The sequence below is a fragment of the Sipha flava genome, unplaced genomic scaffold (assembly GCF_003268045.1).
Source record: "Sipha flava isolate LNK unplaced genomic scaffold, YSA_version1 202_pilon_pilon, whole genome shotgun sequence".
Taxonomy (NCBI): Eukaryota; Metazoa; Arthropoda; class Insecta; order Hemiptera; family Aphididae; genus Sipha; species Sipha flava.
Window position 1 is genome coordinate 530,263 of NW_020272797.1, and position 22,486 is coordinate 552,748.

At 28.2% G+C, this 22,486-nt stretch overlaps 2 protein-coding genes across 2 annotated transcripts; one reads left to right on the plus strand and one right to left on the minus strand.

Annotated features, from left to right (window-relative positions):
* Positions 1-9,879: 9,879 nt before the first annotated feature.
* LOC112682298 (tigger transposable element-derived protein 4-like) lies at positions 9,880-12,736 on the minus strand. Its single transcript, XM_025552839.1, has 2 exons — positions 11,473-12,736; positions 9,880-10,040 (listed from the first exon to the last, which is right to left on the minus strand). Exons 1-2 carry the CDS (start codon positions 12,734-12,736, stop codon positions 9,880-9,882), a joined length of 1,425 nt encoding a protein of 474 aa, XP_025408624.1.
* An 8,710-nt stretch (positions 12,737-21,446) lies between these two features.
* On the plus strand, positions 21,447-21,950 carry LOC112682289. The gene has a single exon (XM_025552830.1). The coding sequence runs from the start codon at positions 21,447-21,449 to the stop codon at positions 21,948-21,950; it is 504 nt and encodes a 167-aa protein (XP_025408615.1).
* Positions 21,951-22,486: the final 536 nt, after the last annotated feature.

Genomic DNA, 22,486 nt, shown 5'->3' on the forward strand with positions numbered 1-22,486 from the left:
TTAAATATATCAATTGTACATACAGCTCGATTAGGAAAAATGTCTTCGAAACCACGTCCTTTAATGGTTAAATTAAAAAGTACATCGGAAGTTATGTCTGTTCTAAAAGCGAAGAGGAAATTACGTTCAATTGATTCACTTAAACATATATTTATCGGTACTGATTTAACGACACTACAACGCACACATTTCAACGATATCAAACACCAATTAGAGGAAAAGCGTAAATTAGGCGAAGACGGATGGTTCATCAAATACATCAATGGTACCCCCACTCTGGCGAAAAAAAACTCAGGAAAGTAGCTGCGTTCGCAGCTATACAACATCGTAATATAGTAAATATCCATCATTATAATAATGTAAATAATTTTAATCATAATTATGTAAATACTTGTCACAAAAAATCCATTAATAATTTAATAGGTTATTACCAAAATGTAAGAAGTCTAAATAATAAACTTCGATGTTTAACGTGTAATGTCCCATACAATAGTTATGATTTTCTAATTTTAACAGAAACTTGGTTAAAAGCCGATGTGTTAGACTCTGAACTTGGTCTCTATAATTATAATACTTTTAGATACGATAGAAATGTTCTTACGAGTAAGAGAGGTCGTGGTGGAGGAGTCTTAATATCTATACATAATAAATATGCCTGTGAATTAATCAACATTCCATATGAATCAGTCGAACAGGTATTCGTATCTGTCAGTATTAATAATAAGAAACTCATTATCGGTGCTTGTTACATCCCAGAGACCAGTCCTTTATCTGTATACGAAATGCACGTAGATACGGTTAATTGGTTATTTACAAAATTTGGTGATAACCTAGATATAATTATTGGGGGGGACTATAACTTTCCTAATACGTTCTTTTCACATGACCACACCGGTCTAATTGTAAACGGACTTCGATCTTCGTCAGTCAACGTTATTTTTAACGGATTTTCAACTTGTAATGTATCTCAGTTTAATAATTTACGTAACTCCTTTGGGAATACATTAGATTTAATTTTTTCTACGTTAGATTTAGTAGCGGTTGATTTATGCTCCAGCCCTCTTGTCCCTGTAGATAAACCTCATCCTCCATTAATTATAACTTGTGAATTTACTGGAATTAAAAATTTGCCTAAACTGCCAATGGTTCAAAAAAAAAAAAATTTTAGTAAAGTCAATTTCGAAGGTATTTCATTAGCTTTGAATAATATCGATTGGGAAAAATTATTTTCCGATATAAATATTGATATAGCCGTCGATAAATTTTATAATGTGGTAAATTTAATATTAGACAAGTATGTACCTATAATTAATGTATATAAACCAAATTTTCCTCATTGGTTTGACGGTAATTTACGTAGACTGATAAAAAAAAAACGTGTAGCACATATGATTTATAAAAAAAACCCTTGTCCAGCGACATATGCATTTTTCTCAGAACTTCGAGCGAAATGTAAATATTTCTCTAAACAATGCTATGATCGATATCTATATAATATTCAAAATAATTTGTCTACCAATCCTAAAAACTTTTGGAGTTTCATTAGGGAAAAAAGACAAACTAATGTGTTACCATCCTCTATGTCTTATAATGAAAAAACTTTTGATAACAACAAAACCATATCTAATGCATTCGCTGATTATTTTTCTTCGGTTTACAAAAAATCACAATTTCCTGTTTCTCAGTCTTCCGAATTTATATCTCAATCAACAGTTAATATTTCATCTATACATATTTCGTTAGCTGAGGTCTTTGAGGGTCTTACAAATATGGGTCTAGATAGCACATATGGGCCAGATGGACTACCCCCTATTGTCTTATCTAAATGTTGTTATTCTTTAGCACGCCCAGTGTTTGCTTTGTTTAATAAATCACTTTCTGTAGGTGTTTTTCCAACTCTATGGAAAACCAGTTTCGTAATACCTGTATTTAAATCCGGAAACCGTAATTCAATAAGTAACTATCGCCCAATCTCAAAATTAAGTTCATTGCCAAAACTTTTTGAAAAGCTAATAGAGCCAAAGTTATCATGTTCATTTATTAACATTTTAATAAATGAGCAACACGGTTTTCGACCACAAAAATCAACTGTTACAAATTTGGTAGTGTACCTTAATAATGTGCTCGGAACAATGAAGAATAGAGGGCAAGTGGATGCAATCTATACGGATCTTAGTAAGGCTTTTGATTCAGTTGATCACGAGGTCTTGTTAGGAAAACTAAAAACTCTTGGTGTTAATGATCCTATATTATCATGGATAAGATCTTTCCTTACTAATAGATTCCAGCAAGTTAAAATAATAGATACAATATCGTCTTCTTATAAGGTTAATTCAGGCGTTCCACAAGGGGGACATCTGTCCCCCCTATTATTTTTGTTATTTATGAATGACGTTAAAAGTATATTCCGATATTGTAAATTTTCTCTATTCGCTGATGATTTAAAATTATACCTAACAATAAATTCAATAGATGATTGTGTTAGACTACAAGAAGAGTTTCATCGTTTCTCTAATTGGTGTAAAGAAAACCACTTAAAAATTAATGTAAATAAATGTGCGCAAATTTCATTTACCAGGAAAAATAAACCGATTTTACATAATTATTCATTAGACAACCATAAAATCAAAATAGTCTCTTCTATCAAAGACTTAGGTATCATATTATCATCTGATCTTACATTTTCTGAACATATATCATATATTCATAATAAAGCGATGCGCATGTTAGGGTTTATTAGGAGACAATGTTGGAACTTCAATAATATTCAATGTCTCAGAACTTTGTATTGTTCGCTAGTTCGATCAAATATTGAGTATGGGTCCATATTATGGAACCCATCGCAATCTGGTCATATAAATAGTTTAAATAAAATACAATCCTACTTTTTAAGATATTTGTCAAATAAATTTGCTATTCATTGTACAATTGATGAACTTGCGTCAAATTTAGGTTTATACACCCTGTCTTCCAGAAGAAAATTTTTTTGATATCTCTTTTATTTACAAAATATTAAATAATCAAATTAATTGTCCTGAAATTTTGGGGGAAATAGATTGGTTGGTCCCTACTTTTTACTCAAGATCTAAATTAACTTTCAATGAGCCATTCCACTCACAACTATATTGTTTTAATGGACCTATATGTCGTATGCTTCGAAACTGTAATGAATTTAATTTCGATTTTAATTTTGATAAAGAATCTAAACTTCGGCTTTTATGTCTAAGTTTCAAATAGTAAATTTGAATATAGAAAAATAACTATTAGATATTATTATTTATTATTTATTATTATTATCATTATCATTATAACTTATATTTATAATTTTTGTAAAATATGTGTAACTCAATTGCCCTATATGGGCGTTAATAAACTATTATTATTATTAAAAAAAAAAAAAAAAAAAAAAAAAAAAAGAAAATATAATTTTGATGCTCGTACTCTTTTGCCATCAAGTACAATTTAATATTTCCATCGCTTTAATTTTCAAACGATTCAAAATAAAACATTAATTTGTTATTATGTAGATGTAGACTGTTTTAAAAATATACAAGATAGAAAATAAATAATCAATATTATAATTATTGACGAGCCGAGAAAATTAAACATAATTTGTATTTACTGTTTTTGACATTATAGCAAACGAAATAGTAAAAATTATGTGTCCATTTACGATTATTTTCACGTATATTGTATTAACGTAATAGTATTTTGCTCTAAAATTTCAAAGTAATAACTACTTACCTACACGCTGAGTGTGTTAGTTATTACTATTTGGGTACACATTTGACCTCAAGTATTCCAAAAACGTACGAGAGTTTACAGAATTACAAAATTCCAACGTTAATTAACAAAAACCTATATTAAGTTTATTTAATATCAGTAAAACGTTTTCGATATTTAGCAGTAAAATACAATAGTTTTATTTGTACAAAAAAAAAAAGTGTTTGAAATATAACCTTTTTATGTAACTATTAAAATTATACAACATTAAAAGTTTTAAACAACTTTTTACCGTCAAATGGCTTTAATGACTATTGTATTGGAAAATATGTGATGTAAACAAATTGATAAACGTAATAAATACAGTTTGAATAAATCGTAATCGGACGAAATATTGTACATAAGTCGTAAAATTTAGTCCAATTGAATAACGTTCCCATTATAATCGTGAAATTCAATCAATATTCGGTCGAACTACAATAGTAGATATGAACAGGGGCAGATTGCACCACTGGGAATTCGGGAGTTTTCCCGGTGGACCGCTTCTTTAAATAATTATTTTAAAATAGTATTTTACGGCAAAATGATGATCGAAAAAATATATCAAATCAATATGCGTTTATTAATATTTTTAATATTATTAAATATTAAAATACCAATTTATTTGTTTGCTGGTAATAACAAAATATTGAACATATTATAATAAAGATTGCAATAAACATAAGATACGCTCGCCAGCGTCTAAACAGTTTGGAAAAAGTAAAAATAGAATCGCGGGGGCGGCACTGAGGGAATAATTCATGCAAGTTCATATAAATGTGGGATATAATTAATGTGTGCTGAAATATTAATTATTTTCCAAGATTTGTATTTCTTTTCGTGGTTACCAGTTACCATAGATAGTATAAGAATTTAATGTTATATTCTATGGGGCTTACTTTGTCGAAAGAAAAATACCTAATCATTTTTCTAGTTTAGATAAATTGTTGATATTAGTTTAATATTAAATTCAAATAATAGGTAAATAATTATTATAACATGATGGTGAACCTCATATAAATGAAGAAGCTGATATTGAGCTTAGAAATTCAAAATTCACTGTAACTTATGTGTGTACCTAAATTAAACTATTTAATTTATTTTAATCGTATTTTAAAATAAATATGTGCGTATTTTAATTATAAAACATATTTTGTTGGTACCTACAATCTGTTCAAAGCTGTTTTCACATCGGTACTTTTGACCTTTAAGTTTTATTTTACAATATGCTTTTCTTATGCTAATTGCTCCATAAAAAACTTTTCATTAATTATCATTTAGCACTTTATCAGTTTTGACTGTTTGTGTTATATAAAATAAATATGCACACCTTCTAATGTTTTTATAATTTTAAAATGGATTTAAATTGTATCAATAATGTTGAGCACTTTTCTAGTATATTTATTTATATATTTATTAATATATTAAGTAAAATATATAGTAATTATTAGTCAAGTTTCTGAATTATTTAATCTCAACAAAAAATGTATAGTAAATTACAAATTATTATTTTAATAATGTAGACCTAATTATAATAATAAGATTTGTTTCCGGCCAAATAAACTTAATTTCGATTAATTTCATTTAAAATTATTCATATTATAAATATTTATGGATAACAAAATTTTATTTAATTTGGATTAATTACTTATATATACATTTTACACATATTAAACATTCATATTTTATATTTTTTTAAAAAAAAAAGTATTTACATTTTTGCATTTTATATCTATTAATAATGATATTTCTAAATATATTACATTTAATCGATTTATAACATAACTGCTTTACTTTGCTTTGATTATGGTTACAGAATATGGGTAATATTAGTACAAGTATAAGCAATGAAAAATATATTACTGTAAAATTGGCAGAAATGTAGATTATAATGTACTCAAGGCTTGGAACCTTTATGACTTTTTCGGTTTCGGTTTCAATTAGGTTCTTCAAAAAAAAAAAATTTTGTACCGGTTTTGGTTTTAGTTCTTAAAAATTATATAATTAAGGTTCTGGTTCTGATACCGGTTAATAACGGTATTTAAAGGGTTATTTTTTTCAAAAATCATAAAAAAATCTATTATAAACATCATATATACTATCTAAAATTATAAAATCAAATTATAGCAGTCTTATTAAGTTAAAGGGCTTACCTAATAAGTTTAATATTTTGTTTTAAAAACATCCAAAACAAATTTTAAAAAATAGGATTGACTCATATTGTATGGAGTATTATTACTAACATATGACAAAATCGAATTATATTTTCTTACTATTACATATTATTATTTGTAATACTAATTATAAAAAATTATTACTGGGTACTAAATTATAAGACATTTAGGAGCATTATCTTACTTGGTGTCGAAGCCCCTTAATAAGAAACATTAATATGTAATATAATAGAAGATTGGAGTATAATTTATTTTAATTTAGACTAAACATAAAAAAATAGTATTGTTGAAGGTTTAAAATAATAGTGCGCAACTTGGAGGTCTCAACATTTTAATAGGAGTCGCCAAAAGTTAATCACCTAATTAAAAAGTGTTATACCAATTTTAAAATATTATATATTATACATACCATGGAATGCTGGTTAGGATCGCCACATCGAAATAAATACATTTTGGGATCATGGATCAAAAAAGGTTGCGTACCACTAGTTTAAAAACTTTTAAGTCTTAACTCTAACAATTAAAGAAACTGTAGAATATTGTTCTATAAAGTTTTAAATCATAATATATTTTATAATAATTACAAATAAAACATAACATACATTTTTTTTCAATTTTTTCTTTTTTTTTAGACAACACAACATTTTGTTGTTCTTGTTTCGATTTGGATAATCTATATGTAACATCTAATGCATTTTAAATACTTGTTTTTCTACAAAAAAATTTATTTACATAGTTAATATTATATGATATTAAATTACTAAGATATACTAAATAAATGAAAAAAAAAATGTATACATATTTATTTTCAAACAGCCTGTTAGTTCTAACCACTAATTGATCTTCCAAATTTTTAAATGATGCACTGGTTCGATAAGGTGACAATATGAATTTGAGCCTGGAAAACAATCTCTCCATACTTACTTGGGTAGAAGGAACAGAATAAATTATTTTTGGTAGTTTGGCAAGCATTAGATATGTGGTTTCCATTTGTTTCCAAAACTTCAAAATGTCCAGTTTTCACGGACTTCCGAATAACAACCAGTGGCGTATCCAGGATTCATTTAACGGGGGTGTTTTAAAATTTAATAAACTTATGGTTAGTAGAGCCTCGGCCCCCTTCCCCGTATAACATAAATAATTACCATGTATTTATATAAATGAAAATTTTTACATTAAGACAGCATGTGAAAAATCTATAAGTTGTATACAACGTTTATTCAAATAATCAAAATAAGTTTACAATTTGGTGAAATACCATAAAATTCTAACACCCATATCACCCCCCTAAATACGCCCCTGATAACAAACATTGAATAATTCTATAGCATTATACGAATGATTATAAATATTATTTCATGATAATAATTTATACATTATATGGGTGTGTATTTTGATCGTAATAATAATTATTTTATTATTTATCTTTCTACAACATTACTAGACGTCGTCGTCCAAAACTATAATCATAATGACGAGTTTTTCCAACCGACGGCGACATGCAAATAACAATTAACTATTATTATTTATTAGCTAAATATATAAAATAGAAATAAAACTGGAACCGAAAAAAAACCGAAAAATTATCTTCAAAAAAATATCGGTTCCGGTTCACGTTTCAGTTCCTATAAAAATCAAAAAACGGTTCCGGTAAGGTTCCGGTTCCAATATTTTCAAAAGACTTGGGTTAAAATACCGGTATTTTTAATTTCGGTTCCAAGCCCTGAATGTACTTGAAATGGATACTTCTGTTTGTGTTGTTTTTGAATCAAGTAGTATTCCTAGCTATTTTAATTACTTTCAAAAACCAAATACCACAAATTAGAGCAAGTTTTTGAATTCCACCCGCAACAACCTGTGTTTGGTTATCTGTTTAAATCTACTAAGGAATTTTTTGGGAAAAATAACATTCAACGTCGTTGGCTATCCTATGATATTACTTCGAAATTGTTATACTGCAGTGTATGTTTAGGATTTTCATCAGAAAAAAATGTTTTTGTTGAAGGTTTAAATGTCTGGAGTCATGTTTACTAAAGAATTCATGAACATTGAATTAGTAAATGCCATATACTTTTTTCATGAATCTTTTTTAAGTTGTTCAAACAAAAAAACTATTGATTATAGATTATTTACTGACTAATTCCACAAAAAAAAGGGTGAAGTAACAAAAAATATCAATATTATTGAACGTGTAATTGATGTAATAAAACTAATCGGAAAAAGAAGGCTGAGCTACAGAGCTCATTCAAATGAAAGTTCAAAAAGTTTAAAAGATCCTACCTAAATTTTTTGAATATTCTATTAATTTTGAAAAAATATGATGTCGTTTTAAGTGATCATATCGAGGAAATAACTGAGAATGCAATAAAAAACTACGAGCGTAGAAAAGGAAAAAGTAAAGGATCATCATTAACATTTATTTCCAAAACTACTATTAACATGATTGTTGATTCTATAAGTATTTTAATGAAAAAATCAATAGCAAACAATGTCAGAGAAGCAGGAATGTTTTCGATACAACTAGATACAACTCAGGACATATCAGTACAAGATCAATGTTCTGTAGTAGTAAGGTATGTCAGTTCAAAAGGTATTCAAGAAAAGTTATTATCACTTGTTATCGTACAAAAATCAACTGGTAAAAGTTTTGCTGATATATTAACAAATATTTGTTCAGAAAATGATTTGGATATTAAAAAATGTATTGGTAATGCTACGGATGGTGCCACCAATATGCAAGGTCAATTTAATGGTTTTTCGGCATGGCTTGAAAAGTTGTCTCTTAATCAAGTCTACATTTGGTGCTATGTACACATATTACATTTAGTCGTCATAGAATCTACAAAATCCCCACTCAAGGCAGCAACTTTATTTGTAACGTTGAATGATGTAGTTATATTTTTTAAGAAATCTTACAAGTGAATGAATATACGCGTCGACAAGTTTGATATAAAAGATAAGAGACGACTGCAAACAATCGGTAATACACGTTGGTGGTTCAAGGAAAAAGTTTTAACACATATTTTTGTAAATGAAGGTTAATATTTAGAGTTTATTTTGGCACTAAATACCATTGAAAATTTAGATGAATTTTCACCTGAGGCAAAATTAAAAGCTCATAATTTAAAAAAATCGTTTTAACTTATTTAACAATTTTAACTGCAATTCCTATATACGAATCTTTCGTATAATTAGCCCACTATCCAAGTATCTTAAAAAAATAAGGCATGGACTTGTTTAAGTGTCAAGAAATGGTTAGTGGAGCAATTATAGATTTAAAACAAATCCAGAGGGATTTTGATGGAGTTAAAGAAATTTTCAAAAAGTTTATAGATAATATGTCGAATAAATTAGAACAGTCAAAAATTGATGATGTAGAGATTGAAAATGAATTACCTTTTATAAGATCCAGAAAACATAAAACATTAGATGGAGAAAAACTAAATGATAACTAAACCATTAACAGTGAAACAAAATATATAATTGAAGTACATAATGTTATTATAGATAACACTATTGCAAGTATAGAAAAAAAATGTTGGGAAATAAAAAGCTATACACAGATTTTGCGTGTTTATCTCCAAGTAATTTTGAAGATTTACAAAAGAACCAACTTCCAACCAATGCATTATATGAGCTTACTGAAAAAATTAAACCTTTTGACGAAACAATCACAACTGATTATTTAAGAAGTGAACTACTCAGTTTTTCAAAAAATTGGAATGGCTTAAAAAATCTATTCCAGAAACGTATGAAGCTTACAAAAATGTCGATGTAGAAGATGATGATATTTTGTGTAATGATATCGATAATGAAAAAAGTATTGAAAAGTTTCATTGTAAAAAATTTTTCTTATTTGTCATACTCACAGGTATCTAATATTTTTAATATGCATTTGCATATAACATTAGATACTAATAAATGACATGTATTAATTTATTTTTCAGGTAGCTTGTGAAAGAAGCTTTTCTTCTTTGAAGTTGATAAAAACTAGACTTCGAAGTACATCAAATGAAAATAAACTAGAAGCTTTTATGCCCATGTCAATAGAAAAAGAAGTGTTAAATAAAGTAGACAATGATGAAATCATTAAAATACTAAAGTCTAAGAGCGAGTTATTATTGAATAAACTTTCATATTAAATACAAAAATTGTAAGAATCATAATTTAAATTAATTATTTGTATTGTATTATATAGCTTAAATCAACTAATAAACTATAGAAAGTTGTTAAAAACAAAAAAAAGATATTGATGTATACTAATAAAGTTTTAATAGTTATTCTCTTATCAAATATATACAAATTATTTGTAATAATAATAATAAATGTTAACTAAAATTATATGTTTGGTAAATTATTATGTGGGCCGGTACTTTGTATTTTCTCGGATCGAAATCTCTCCCCAATTCACCCCTGGATATGAACAACGTAGCGCGTAAAGATGAAGTACGATGTACGAGCAGATCGTATTCGTATCTTTACAAAATGTATTAACTATTCCTACAGCGTATTTATTTATTTTTTCTTGAGAGGTTCCCGGATTTCGATCCCCAGTAGAAAAAATAGGTTCACAAGTTATAAATGATTTGCTACGAAGGTACAAATAAAGATAACATTAATGCATATAATTTAATATGTAAATAACTGTTAATTTGTATTATAATAATAATACAACAATATAACTATTAATTCATACCACATATATATTTTTATAGTACTATAAAAATCATTAATTTTTCAGAAAAACTTTACTCACCCTCCCTACCACAAAAAATTTCAAAACATACCATTGCTGTTGGTAATAATTCGAATTCATCACACTGTCCATTAACGACAATAGCGTTACGATGTCGGCACAAAATAACAACACTTGTCAGTCGTTGTGTTGTTTTATGTGCTCAATTTTGTCGAACCCACCTGTGAATAGCGTGCGAATATATAAATATTGAGTTTCAATTTTATTCACGACTGCGGTTTAACGCGATCACATCAATACTAAACCATACAACACGAGCAAAATTATAGGTACGACACGTACCTAAAAGCTTAAACTCGTCGTATTTCTAAGTATCGAAAGGAAACAAATTTTTCCGTTACATGTAGTACAGGTTTTTTATTTTTCAGTTTATCTCTTAGGTTCTTTTTAACTTTTTAACCTTTAAATTGTAAGTAAATCGGGAAAATACGTTAACTAATGACTTTGACATTATCGCTTTTAAATATTAAAATAAAAAAGTTTAATCATTTTTGCTGACTCGGATGTGTGAACTACTATCAATTCGGACTCACGTGGCTGCCTAAATCGATCCAAAATATAATATGTATATACAGTAGATTCTCGTTATGTCGAATCTCAAGGGGAACAGAAAAAAGTTCGAGATATCGAAAACTTCGAGATATCGAGTTTTATTAAAAAATAAAAAAAGAATAATATAAATATATGTTGTATAAATGTATAATGTATATATGTACTGAAATGACTGAATAAATTATTATTTTTTAAAAAAATCTGTCATTAAAGTTTGCTTAATATTACTTCTTTCTGCCACGACGTCTTCCAAATTAGATAATGCAGAAAAAGCATTATCATCCATACCTGTAGTAGTCTCAACAAAATCCCTTAGTGTTTTTAAAGCATGTTTAGCTTGTTGAATTGTAACTTGGGTAAAAATGATTTCTTCCTCATTTTGTGGTTCGTCTTCACTCTCGCTGGTATTTTCGATGGTTTCTGATAAAATTTCGTTATCTGTCCATGTTCCACATACGTGTACATTATTGTCCATTTCCACATAATGTGAAAAACTTCTGTCGTCTAAATTAAGATGATCAGCAACAAAATTCCATTTATCATCAGAAATAGTAGTTGAATTATCTAATGCAATTATATCACCGTCTTTAAAACCGGCTTTTATGAAGCAATTTAATATAGTCTGTGGTGTTACACTTCTCCAAGCCTTATCAGACATTCTTATAGCTTCTAGTATGTTTATAGAAAATGATTCGTTGTTATCGATATTATCGACTAACCGTCTGATTATTTCTTTTATATAAAACATATTGAAATTCTGTATAACGCCTTGGTCCATGGGCTGAAGTATAGATGTTGTACTAGGTGGTAAAAAATTTACTTTAATGGAACTTAATTCAATATCGTGATTATGAGCTGTACAATTATCTATGAATAGTAGAACTTTTCGATTTTCTAGTTTCATTTTTCTATCAAAATTTAAAAGCCACTCACTAAATAATGACGAAGTCATCCAAGCCTTTTTATTTGACCTATAGTCAACTGGTAAAGATTTAATTCCTTTAAAACACCTAGGCTTCTTTGCTTTACCTATGACAAATAATTTTAGTTTTTCAGTTCCAGACATATTTGCTCCTATCATAATTGTAATGCGCTCTTTACCGTATTTTCCACCCGAACATTCTTTACCTTTTAACATTAATGTTTTATCTGGTAAGCATTTGAAAAATAAGCCCGTTTCATCGACATTAAAAATATTATTAGAAGAATAACCTGCTAAGACATCAGGAAGATTTTTAATCCAATTTGAACAACAATGTGTGTCTACTGAAGCTTTTTCTCCACAAACAGTTCGAAAAACTACATCATGTCTTTTTTTCCAATTTGTAAGCCATCCACTACTAGCTTTAAAATTAGTGTGTCCTAGTTGTTGTGCATATTTGTTTGCTTTTTCAAGTAAAATTTTTCCATTTAATGGTATGTTTTTATCTCGACACTGAGTAAACCATTTTAGCAAACATTTATCAATGTCCAAATAAGGAGTCATCCTCATTTTTTTCATATTTCCACAATTGAACTTCATTATTTTCTCTTTCTGTTTAATAATTGACGATAATGTATTTGGTGGAATATTGAATTCATTGGCGATTTCACATTTTTTACGATCACCTTTTTCAACTAACTGTATTAAACGAACTTTGTCCGAAATTGAAAGAACATTTAATTTAGGCTTTTTTTCCATTTCACTACAAACGAACAAACGAACTACGAAAGACTACAAACGTGACTACCAACGCGCTAAATCACAATCGCTATACTGCACAATGTATGCAATGTACTGCACTAATGTACTGCTCAATTCCTGTTTTAACCGCAATAAAAATATTATTTGTGAACTCGAGATAACGAAAAACGATTAATTTTATATCGAGTTATCTAGAGCAAAACACTATTAAGTGTAATAGTAGTTTCAAGGGGAATTCAAAGTAGTTCGGGATAACGAAAAATTCGAGATAGCGACGTTCGACATATTAAGAATCTACTGTATATAACTTTCGATCATGCGAAAATATCATAAAAAATTGAAAGTTTCAAATAATATTCTGCAACATTGTAATTTATTATAATTTTATTGGATTATCTTTTTTTTTCCTCGTATCATTGTTATACTGTAATTGTACATGGAATATGTTAATTTTTCGATGAGACAAAAAAATATACTTTTCCTTAGCATACATATGATGCATAACAATATATAATTATTATTTGCTTTCATAAAAGTTTATATTCTTGTTAGTTATTTTGCAAATTCTTAGCCATATAATGACTAAACTACTGTTTCGGCCATTGAATCGCGCAAACAGCACAATATGACAATACATTGTAATATCGTTGAAAGAACGTGGAGTATATATATATATATACATATATATTTCATTATAGTGCAAGTTAAACATTTTTATTATATGTTATGAATATTTACGTCTTGTTGTTTCGGGTTTTATTTTCCGGTTCGCTTGCATTAAATCTTTTGTAACCAAAACAAAAGACATAATATATAGACCATTGTGAATTTATCTTATACGTGAATTTATTTTCTGCCTACATGTTGTATGGGATTATACATTCAAATCAGTAACCATAGGTTTATTAAGTTATTACAATTTAAACAAGAGTATTGCATTTATAAAACAATTTTATGGTATGCGTCCAATACCCAAATATCATTCTACTTCTCTACTCGCCTTAACGTCAACGTTCTAAGTATAAAACTATAATAAAAGTAATTAGTTAGGTATTTGTTCCATTTTTCTGTCTTTTAATTTATACATTTATGGATACAATTTTTAATTACATTTTAAAACGCCTTCTGGAATCAACTGGGATGTTGAGAACATATAAGTTTGATATGAGGGAATTTTGGTGTTTGATATATTCAAATGGTAAAGTTTATAGAAAATTTTAATGAATTTAACTCTTAGAATGGAGAGATCATGACGGAGTAGTTTCAGAATTTAAAATTGAATTATAAAATAGAACAGTTAAGAAGTGAATTTTAAACATTTTTTAAAAAACCAACTGTGATAACAAAGGAAAACGAACCAGAAAGATGTGGGTCTTCCATTCTTCCAACCGAATTGGAATCGCTCTCCTTTACAGAACGTATAGAGTCGAATTTATAGTCAAAAGAGACATCTTTTTTGGCGACTCCTCTTTACGTCATATAATTTATACTTTTTTTCGTTTTTCCTCCGTCCACCATCAATCAGGCAATTGATCCTCCCCATGCAATTTGAACCTCGAATAGAAATAAATAACAATTTATTTTATAATAGTATACTGTAAAATATTTTACTAATAATTTCTTGTCATTTTATTATAATACAAAACAATGTATGAAATATCAGTATAATATTTCTTTATCACTATTTATATTAAAACAGTTATATTTTGTTTACTTAAAAAACACTAGGCACAATATTATAATAACTATATAATAACTAATAAATAATAACTTTTAACTAATAATAAAAACTTACCGACAAATGTAGCAATCAACTCAACAAATCCGATTTATATTTGAAAATCTTTCATTAATACGTCCATACCGATATCGCAAGTTAATACAAAATATCAAATAATTTAAAATATTGAATGCACAATGAAGCAATAGATAACGGGTAACGAATGACGAATGACAATCACCGAATCACGATGATAATATATGACAGGTATATTTATAGAGACGGTCACTTGTATTATATATATATACTAGCAGCAAGTTTATTTTACTAACATGGTTAAATTTTTTTTAGCTATTTAGTTTTTTAGTTAGCTACTCAGTCTTAATATATAACTAAGGTGAATATGTTTTTTTTTTTTGTTGCCCTACGCCAAGAAATATTGAAAAATAAACAATTGTAAATTAATAATTAATCAATTAGTTTTAGAATTAAAATTAAGCTTAAACCTGCCTGCGATTTACTCTTTCATTTAAAAAAATTAATTAGATGTAATCAGATGAGTAGTTTCAGAGAATATGCCTAAAAAAAATTCCATTTTCACATTTATAAATATATACGAGTATATATATATACAGAGCAGCAGTCATATATTTTATGCGTGACTACAGGTTTAGAATATTCTGCAAACGCGATATTATACAAGTGTTATTGTAAATATATAATTTTAACTGATAGTTAAATGACCAACGTTTGTCAAACAAACAACAATCACTCTATCTATTGAAGACAATCGATGAGTGGTTAGTAACGTTCGGTAAAAATTAATAAGTAATAGATCAATGAAATAATAAGCTGAAAGCAATAAAGTATAATACTATACTATTATTTATTTCCATTTGGTGGATTGAGACCTGACCAGAGATTTGTCCTCGAATAGCAATTCAATGGGATGTAAACTTTCTACCCAGAATGAAAATGTCAATGAGAAAAAATGAGGGATTTAAATTCCATGTATACTAAATTTGAAGAATCGATACCAGACTGACAATCGGGAGATAAAATGCTTATGTTTTAGCGCTAGGAGAAGAACAGCGTTTTATCTTTTGAATATTTTTAAAACTTATAACATTCCAAAACAAATACTAGGGAAACGTGTTTAACGGTGCTTTAGGATATATTGAGAATAATTTATTTGTATTCTTAATTTTTAATTATTTTTTTCGTTCTATTATAAATGAGTCCTTCCATAAAATTATTTATTTATTTCTTTATTAACATTTTACGGAAAGAACGCTTTTAATACAGAAACATAATAAAATGTAAAATAACAAAAAACAAAATTATAGATAAAATAACTATTTTAGTTTAATATGCATAGATATATAATAAAAAATGAAACATTATATTGACACATATTATAAAGGAGTTTAGTTAGACTGTAACTTTTAGATTATATAAATAATTCTTTTGTTCTTAACCTTCACGTGACATAAAAATAAATTTAAAAAAAAATTATAGAAAATAGGTTTGAATTTCTAATCGGGTAATTAGGCGTACAACTACCGATCTTACCTAATAAATAGAGACATTCAATATTATTAAGATCATGAATTAATAAGACAACAACTACTTTACAACTTATATCATACACCTAGCAATAGGATTGGGCACCATTGATCCTAGACAAAAAGATTATTAGGTACTTTTAATCTAATTTTCTCATTTATTAATGGCTACCACAACGGAAAACAAGAATAATACCGTATTTGGTCTTTTAAAGAAAATACAGTATTATTTATACAAGCATCATACATTTTTTGCAATTTACCATTAGAAAATAATACAATTTTTGTTTCTATTCTATTTGCGTTATTTTTCCTATTCCCATAATAATAAATAGGACTAGAAAGTTGTAGGAGCTAAAAAAAGACAACATTGTAAAATATGCATTAAAAATATGAAATATATAAAAAAAAATTTTGAATACCAAAAATAAATAAATCTTATATTCTTAATAAATTAATAAGATACAAAATAACTATATATATTTTATAACTGAGAAAATATGTATAGTTAGTTGGAATTTTGCAAACCTGGGCATTCACGAATTAATAATTTAACTTATTAACTTAACTTATTTTCTTACAGATTAACTTAAAATTAACGCATTATTTTTTCATTTATCCCAATTAAGTTAATTTTGATTTTCAAGACAAGAAAAATATTTTTGTCAAATACCGCGAATATCGTTATCGTTTGTTTGATAACAAATTAATGAAATTTAGAAAAATATCAAAAATAAAATCTTAAGAGTTCCGAAGAATTTTATATTTTTATTTTTAGATAAGAACATTATATTGATCACGGTATTAACTAATAGGTCTAATTAACTAAATAGGTCTTGGTAAAAGTAGTTGACCGTCTGAAGATTATAACCTAAGTAAAAATAACTCTGGAGACACCCATGATTATATTATATAGACGTGTTCTCATTGTTGTGCTTTAGATAAATTTAGCTAGATATGTAATCTAGATAAAAACTTCATATCGTTATCTTATCTAGATAAAAAATAAAATTGACATCTAATTTTCATCTAGATAATTCACAAAATCTGTAGCTAATGATTAGTAATAACTAATCTACAATTTTATCATTCAATATAAAATAAATAACTAAATAAGAAATTTCATTTGTATATTAACTTGCAAAAATTGGTTCTAAAATAGTTTTCCATATCATTTATTACTAATTATGAACAATGACAATTTATTATGTATATAGACTAGAGATAAAATGTATATTCGAACAATCGAATTATTTGAATATCAGTATTCAATACTACAATACCTATTATTATTAAACGTTTTGTTGTAGCGCGAAAATTTAAACGAATAATTTTCGTTACGTACTATATCGTAGCATCGAATGCTGATATTCAAATAATTGAATAATTCTCATCACTGATATAGACATATATTAACTACATAATATGCATGGGAGGTGAGAATTATTTATAATTTCATAGTATGGCCCATACGGGAAGTCTCATGCCCGTATTACTATTGTTCTGTGGTATTATGAACGCCGAAAGAGCATTTACAAGAATATTAGAACCAGAGATAACGCACTATAGATCTTAACTGGTTATTATTGCAGCTGCCCGGTAGATGGTTTATAAATACTAAAATACAGAAATAATTGTTGATAAGACAATAGCAATATTACAATACGCATTACGCTGTACCTACACAGAAATTGTTCGTTCTTCATCATCATTCGACTGCCTTAAATTTAATATTTATATATAAATTATGTCCATTGTTCATGTAATCGTGTGCTCTAAATAATTGTCATTACCGGACCCCAATTCTATGAATTCGTACTTTGATATGTCTACATAATATTATTGTACAACAAAATAAATATTAGGCGTGAAAAGTCCGTTATTTATTAAAAACTTGTACTGTATGCAGCGCATTCTCATCCACAATGTGTTCAGTGTTTATCGTCAGACCGTCTTCATATTTTTCATAATTTTGTCTATGGCTTTCATTTTTATTTTATTGGTGAAATATTTTATATTTTGAAATGGATCGTTACATAATACAATCATTACCCAAGACCGAATGAGTTCGGCTACAAACGTGTGAAAACGTTGACGCCTTATATATATATCTAGAAAATAATTATTTTATCTACATCTAGATAATTCTTTTTTATCCAAGCACAACACTGCGTGTTCTTGGTATTGACAAAATGCAAAAATTCATTTTAAGACAAAGTCATAGTTTACTTCCATAGATAGGTCGAAAGGTGTTATAACGACACGTTATTATATACTTATTAAATATTGGGGAATAAAATATTTATTATGTTTCTCCGATTGCATTATTGCTCCGCCATGTATATTGTAATATAAATAGTCTTTTATCGAGTTGAGTGGTAATGTTCACGGGACTGCAGATAGTACTTTAAGGCCGTTACACAAGAGCGATATTTCATCGTACGATTTGTTTATCGTACGATACTATAGTTGGCAGAACATATGACTGATATTTGTCGGACGATACTATGTGATTTTGGCATTTGTGATACTACAGTTGCACAAGACACATGTCTGCAAATACAGTAATAGCGATACAGTCTTTTTTTATTTTTTAAATATATCTCTAAATATGTAGTGCAATGGATGACATAGTCACTCTATCTATGGGATATAATTTACTAGCAAAAAAAAAAAAGAAAATAAACAAAAAAATCTAAAATTTTGGGTTCATCCCTTATTAAATACTCGCGTGTCAGAAAGCGCATTTACAATAAATTTTCATTGTCTCAGGAGAGATCCAAGAACATTTTTTAATTATTTCTGTACGACAGTTTCTGCATGTGATGAACTAATTACAACATTCGTTAGACAAAAACTGACAAATATGCCAAAATTTATCGCTCTCGCTGAAAAATTGGCTGTCACTTTGAGGTAAATATAATATTTCTAATCTCTTTTTAGCAACAAATTTTACCATTGTATTAACAAATAAAAACAAGTAAAAATAAATATAAAAAAATTTTTAATCTTTATAAAAATGTATATTAACAAACTGAAAAACATAACTTTTAAGAATACAAATAAAACATTTAAACTTTTTTTAATTCAATATTTCATGAAATTTTTCTTAAATTAAGTCGGTACGTGGATGCTGAGAATAAATAGCTATATAAGAAACTCGTTTATGAAGGGAGACTGTGACTCTGTTAGACATTAGTAGTGCAGTGGCCAGAGGATATTATATCAGTATCATATTTTATAAAATCCCGTTATTTGATTATTTCCATATTTTACTGGAACTAATATTTTATTATTAATCGATAAGCTATTCTTCTGAACAAGTAATAGTAAACACATTAATGATAAATGAGAATAGGTACTGAAATAAACACTATTTTTGATAATATTATATTAATACCAAGAATTATATCGATTAGTGAATAGTGGTTATTATATAAAACAAATGTAATAATAACGAAAAAATATGTCTACTGTCTGTATGAACAATTTTTGAAAAACTGAAAAAATATCTTAACGATCACGAATAATTTATCTAATCATCTAGATTAGTGATTTTTTTATCTCGGAAATTTTTTTCAATAATTTTCAACAATTTATTTTTTATTATCTAGATAAGATAAAGATAACAAATATTTTTTTTAGATAAACTTATGTAGATAATCCCAACACTGGATATAATATGCTAATGAATCAAGCATTATTATATCGTACACAGGGGCAGGTTTTATCACTTATCAAGGGAGGGACTAATGGAGGTTTGAAAATTTAGTTAGTTGGTTTTTTAAATCTATATAAAATTTTAAATTACAGAATATGTTTTTGAGTCCCTCATAAATAATTCATTTTTTTCACAATAGTGACAAAGTTTAAATAGTTACATTATTGGTATCAATTTTAATCTGAAACCATTTTAAAATATAGGTAAATACATATAATTAACAACAAAAGTAAGTTATTTATTTATAAAAAAAAATATATCCATTGGCGATATTTTGTTATAATTACTAATACATAATAATACTTTTGCTTTAAATCTCGTACCTACCTTATGACTAATGATGATGGCAACCTCATATCAGACCCTAAAATGATCATAGACAAGTTTCAAACATATTTTGAGAATCTATTAAATAATAATTCAGACGATGAAACAAACAATACAGATGAATCTGGAGAACCGGATGAGGATCAAATATATGTTACAGTGGAACCGGAAGTGCCGGAACCTAGTTTGGAGGAGATTAAATCAATAGTGGAGTCACTGAAGAACAACAAAGCTCCAGGAGAGGACAACATAAATCCGGAGTTACTCAAACTTGCTGGCCGAGACCTCCTGGAAAACTTACACAAAACTATCTCAACTGTATGGTAGCAAGAAAAACTAGAAAAGGATTGGAACACCGCTATTATTTGCCTGAATTACAAAAAAGGAGACCCCAAGAAAGTGGAAAATTACCTTGGCATATCCCTTTTGGACACTGCTTACAAGGTCTTGTCAATAGCCATTTTACATAGACTCGAAAAATATTCAACAGAAATAATCGGTGAATACCAGTGTGGTTTCATGAAAGAAAAGTCCACTACTGACCATATATTCACCCTTAGACAGGTTATGGAAAAATATTATGAGTATAACAAAGATCTACACATGATTTTCATCGATTTCCAGCAAGATTATGACAGCATTATTAGAGACCGGCTATGGTCAGCACTTATACATTTCGGAATACCAAAGAAGTTGGTTAAGCTAATAAAGTGCAGCAATTCTGACACGCTTTGCAAAGTGCGCTTTCTTGGAGAAACATCAAAGGAGTTTGGTGTCAGATGTGGTTTGAAACAAGGGGATGCGCTATCTCCCGCTCTCTTCAATCTAGCACTTGAAAAAGTTGTAAGAGATATGCAGGGAGAAATGAAAGTACTGGGGCACTCATCTCTCTTAGCATATGTGGATGACATTGTGTTATTTGGAGAATCAAAAACGGAATTAGAAGGGACCGTACGAAAGCTCATACTGACAAGTAAAAATATGGGCCTTAAAATAAATGACAATAAAACTAAGTATATGCTAATGAGTAGACGACCTACTCCGTTACAAAATGTGAGCATTGATCATTTCTCTTTTGAGCAAGTCGAAAATTTTAAGTACTTAGGCGCTAATATAAATCATAAAAATAATATGCATAACGAGATTAAGTCCAGGATAAGTGCAGCGAACCGTAGATACCATGCAATGAAAAAAATGTTCATATTGAAACTGCTATCTAGAGACACAAAGAAAAAACTATACATTGCCTACTTGCGCCCCATTGTCATGTACGGATGTGAGATATGGTCCACGACGCAGGGTGACGAGAATAAACTATTGACTTTCGAAAGGAAAATACTTAGAAAAATATATGGGCCTATATTAAACCCCAGTACTGGTGTATACGAGCGAAGAAAAAACGCTGACTTAAACAGTCTGTTTAAAACAACCAATTTAAAAGATTTTCTAAGGTCGAAAAGGTTAAAGTGGGCTGGCCATGTTTGGCGTGCAGAAGGTAAATTGATAAGACAGGTACTCATCAACAAACCAAATAAAAAACGACCTGTAGGAAGGCCAAAACAATGGTTGTTGGACCGAGTAAAGGACGACCTGAAGAGATTAAGCAATGGAGCAAGTATTGAGGATGCAGAAGATCGAGAACTTTGGAGAACTTTGGTAGAAGCTGCGAAGCGCCTAAATGGCGCGTAAAGCAAATAAAAAAAAAATAATAATACTTTTCTTTGTAAAATAGATAGCTTAGTCCCAAGGGTGGAGGGGCTAATGCTTAACCTTAAACCCGCCCATGATCGTACATGCATTATTTAATCTATATTTTTTAATTTAAATACTATGGGCTTGCATTGAAAGACGTATTTTGTTCAGGACAATAAAATTCGTTCAAAAATAGGATGAACAACGAGGCTAACTTATAAATTAATGCAGGTCAACTACTTGTCGATGTTTACGAGTATGTCCTCCGTTTGAATATACCTACGGTTTAATCGGTGCAGTTGTAAATAAATAAACGATCTTGTAGGCTTTGATGCTCTCTTAAAATACTTAACAGGATTATGAATAATTGATTATGAAGTTGTGGGATTTAAGTAATAAAAATCACTCACAATTTAATTAAATTAAAATAGACACTATATTATATAAATATGTATGTACAAATATCGATACGCGTTACAATTGCGGAGGAATTGCCGAATATGTCGCGGAGTGTAATTCACGGTGTGCGCGGA

Bases quoted from the DNA above. Each gene is read 5' to 3' on its own strand.
- LOC112682298 (XM_025552839.1), bottom strand. From the start codon at position 12,736: ATGAGGATGACTCCTTATTTGGACATTGATAAATGTTTGCTAAAATGG. The intron at 10,041-11,472 runs GTAATATTAAGC...ACTCGCTCTTAG, and splicing joins AGACGTCGTGGCAGAAAGAA to ACTTTAGTATTTTAATGATT.
- LOC112682289 (XM_025552830.1), top strand. From the start codon at position 21,447: ATGAAAAAAATGTTCATATTGAAACTGCTATCTAGAGACACAAAGAAA.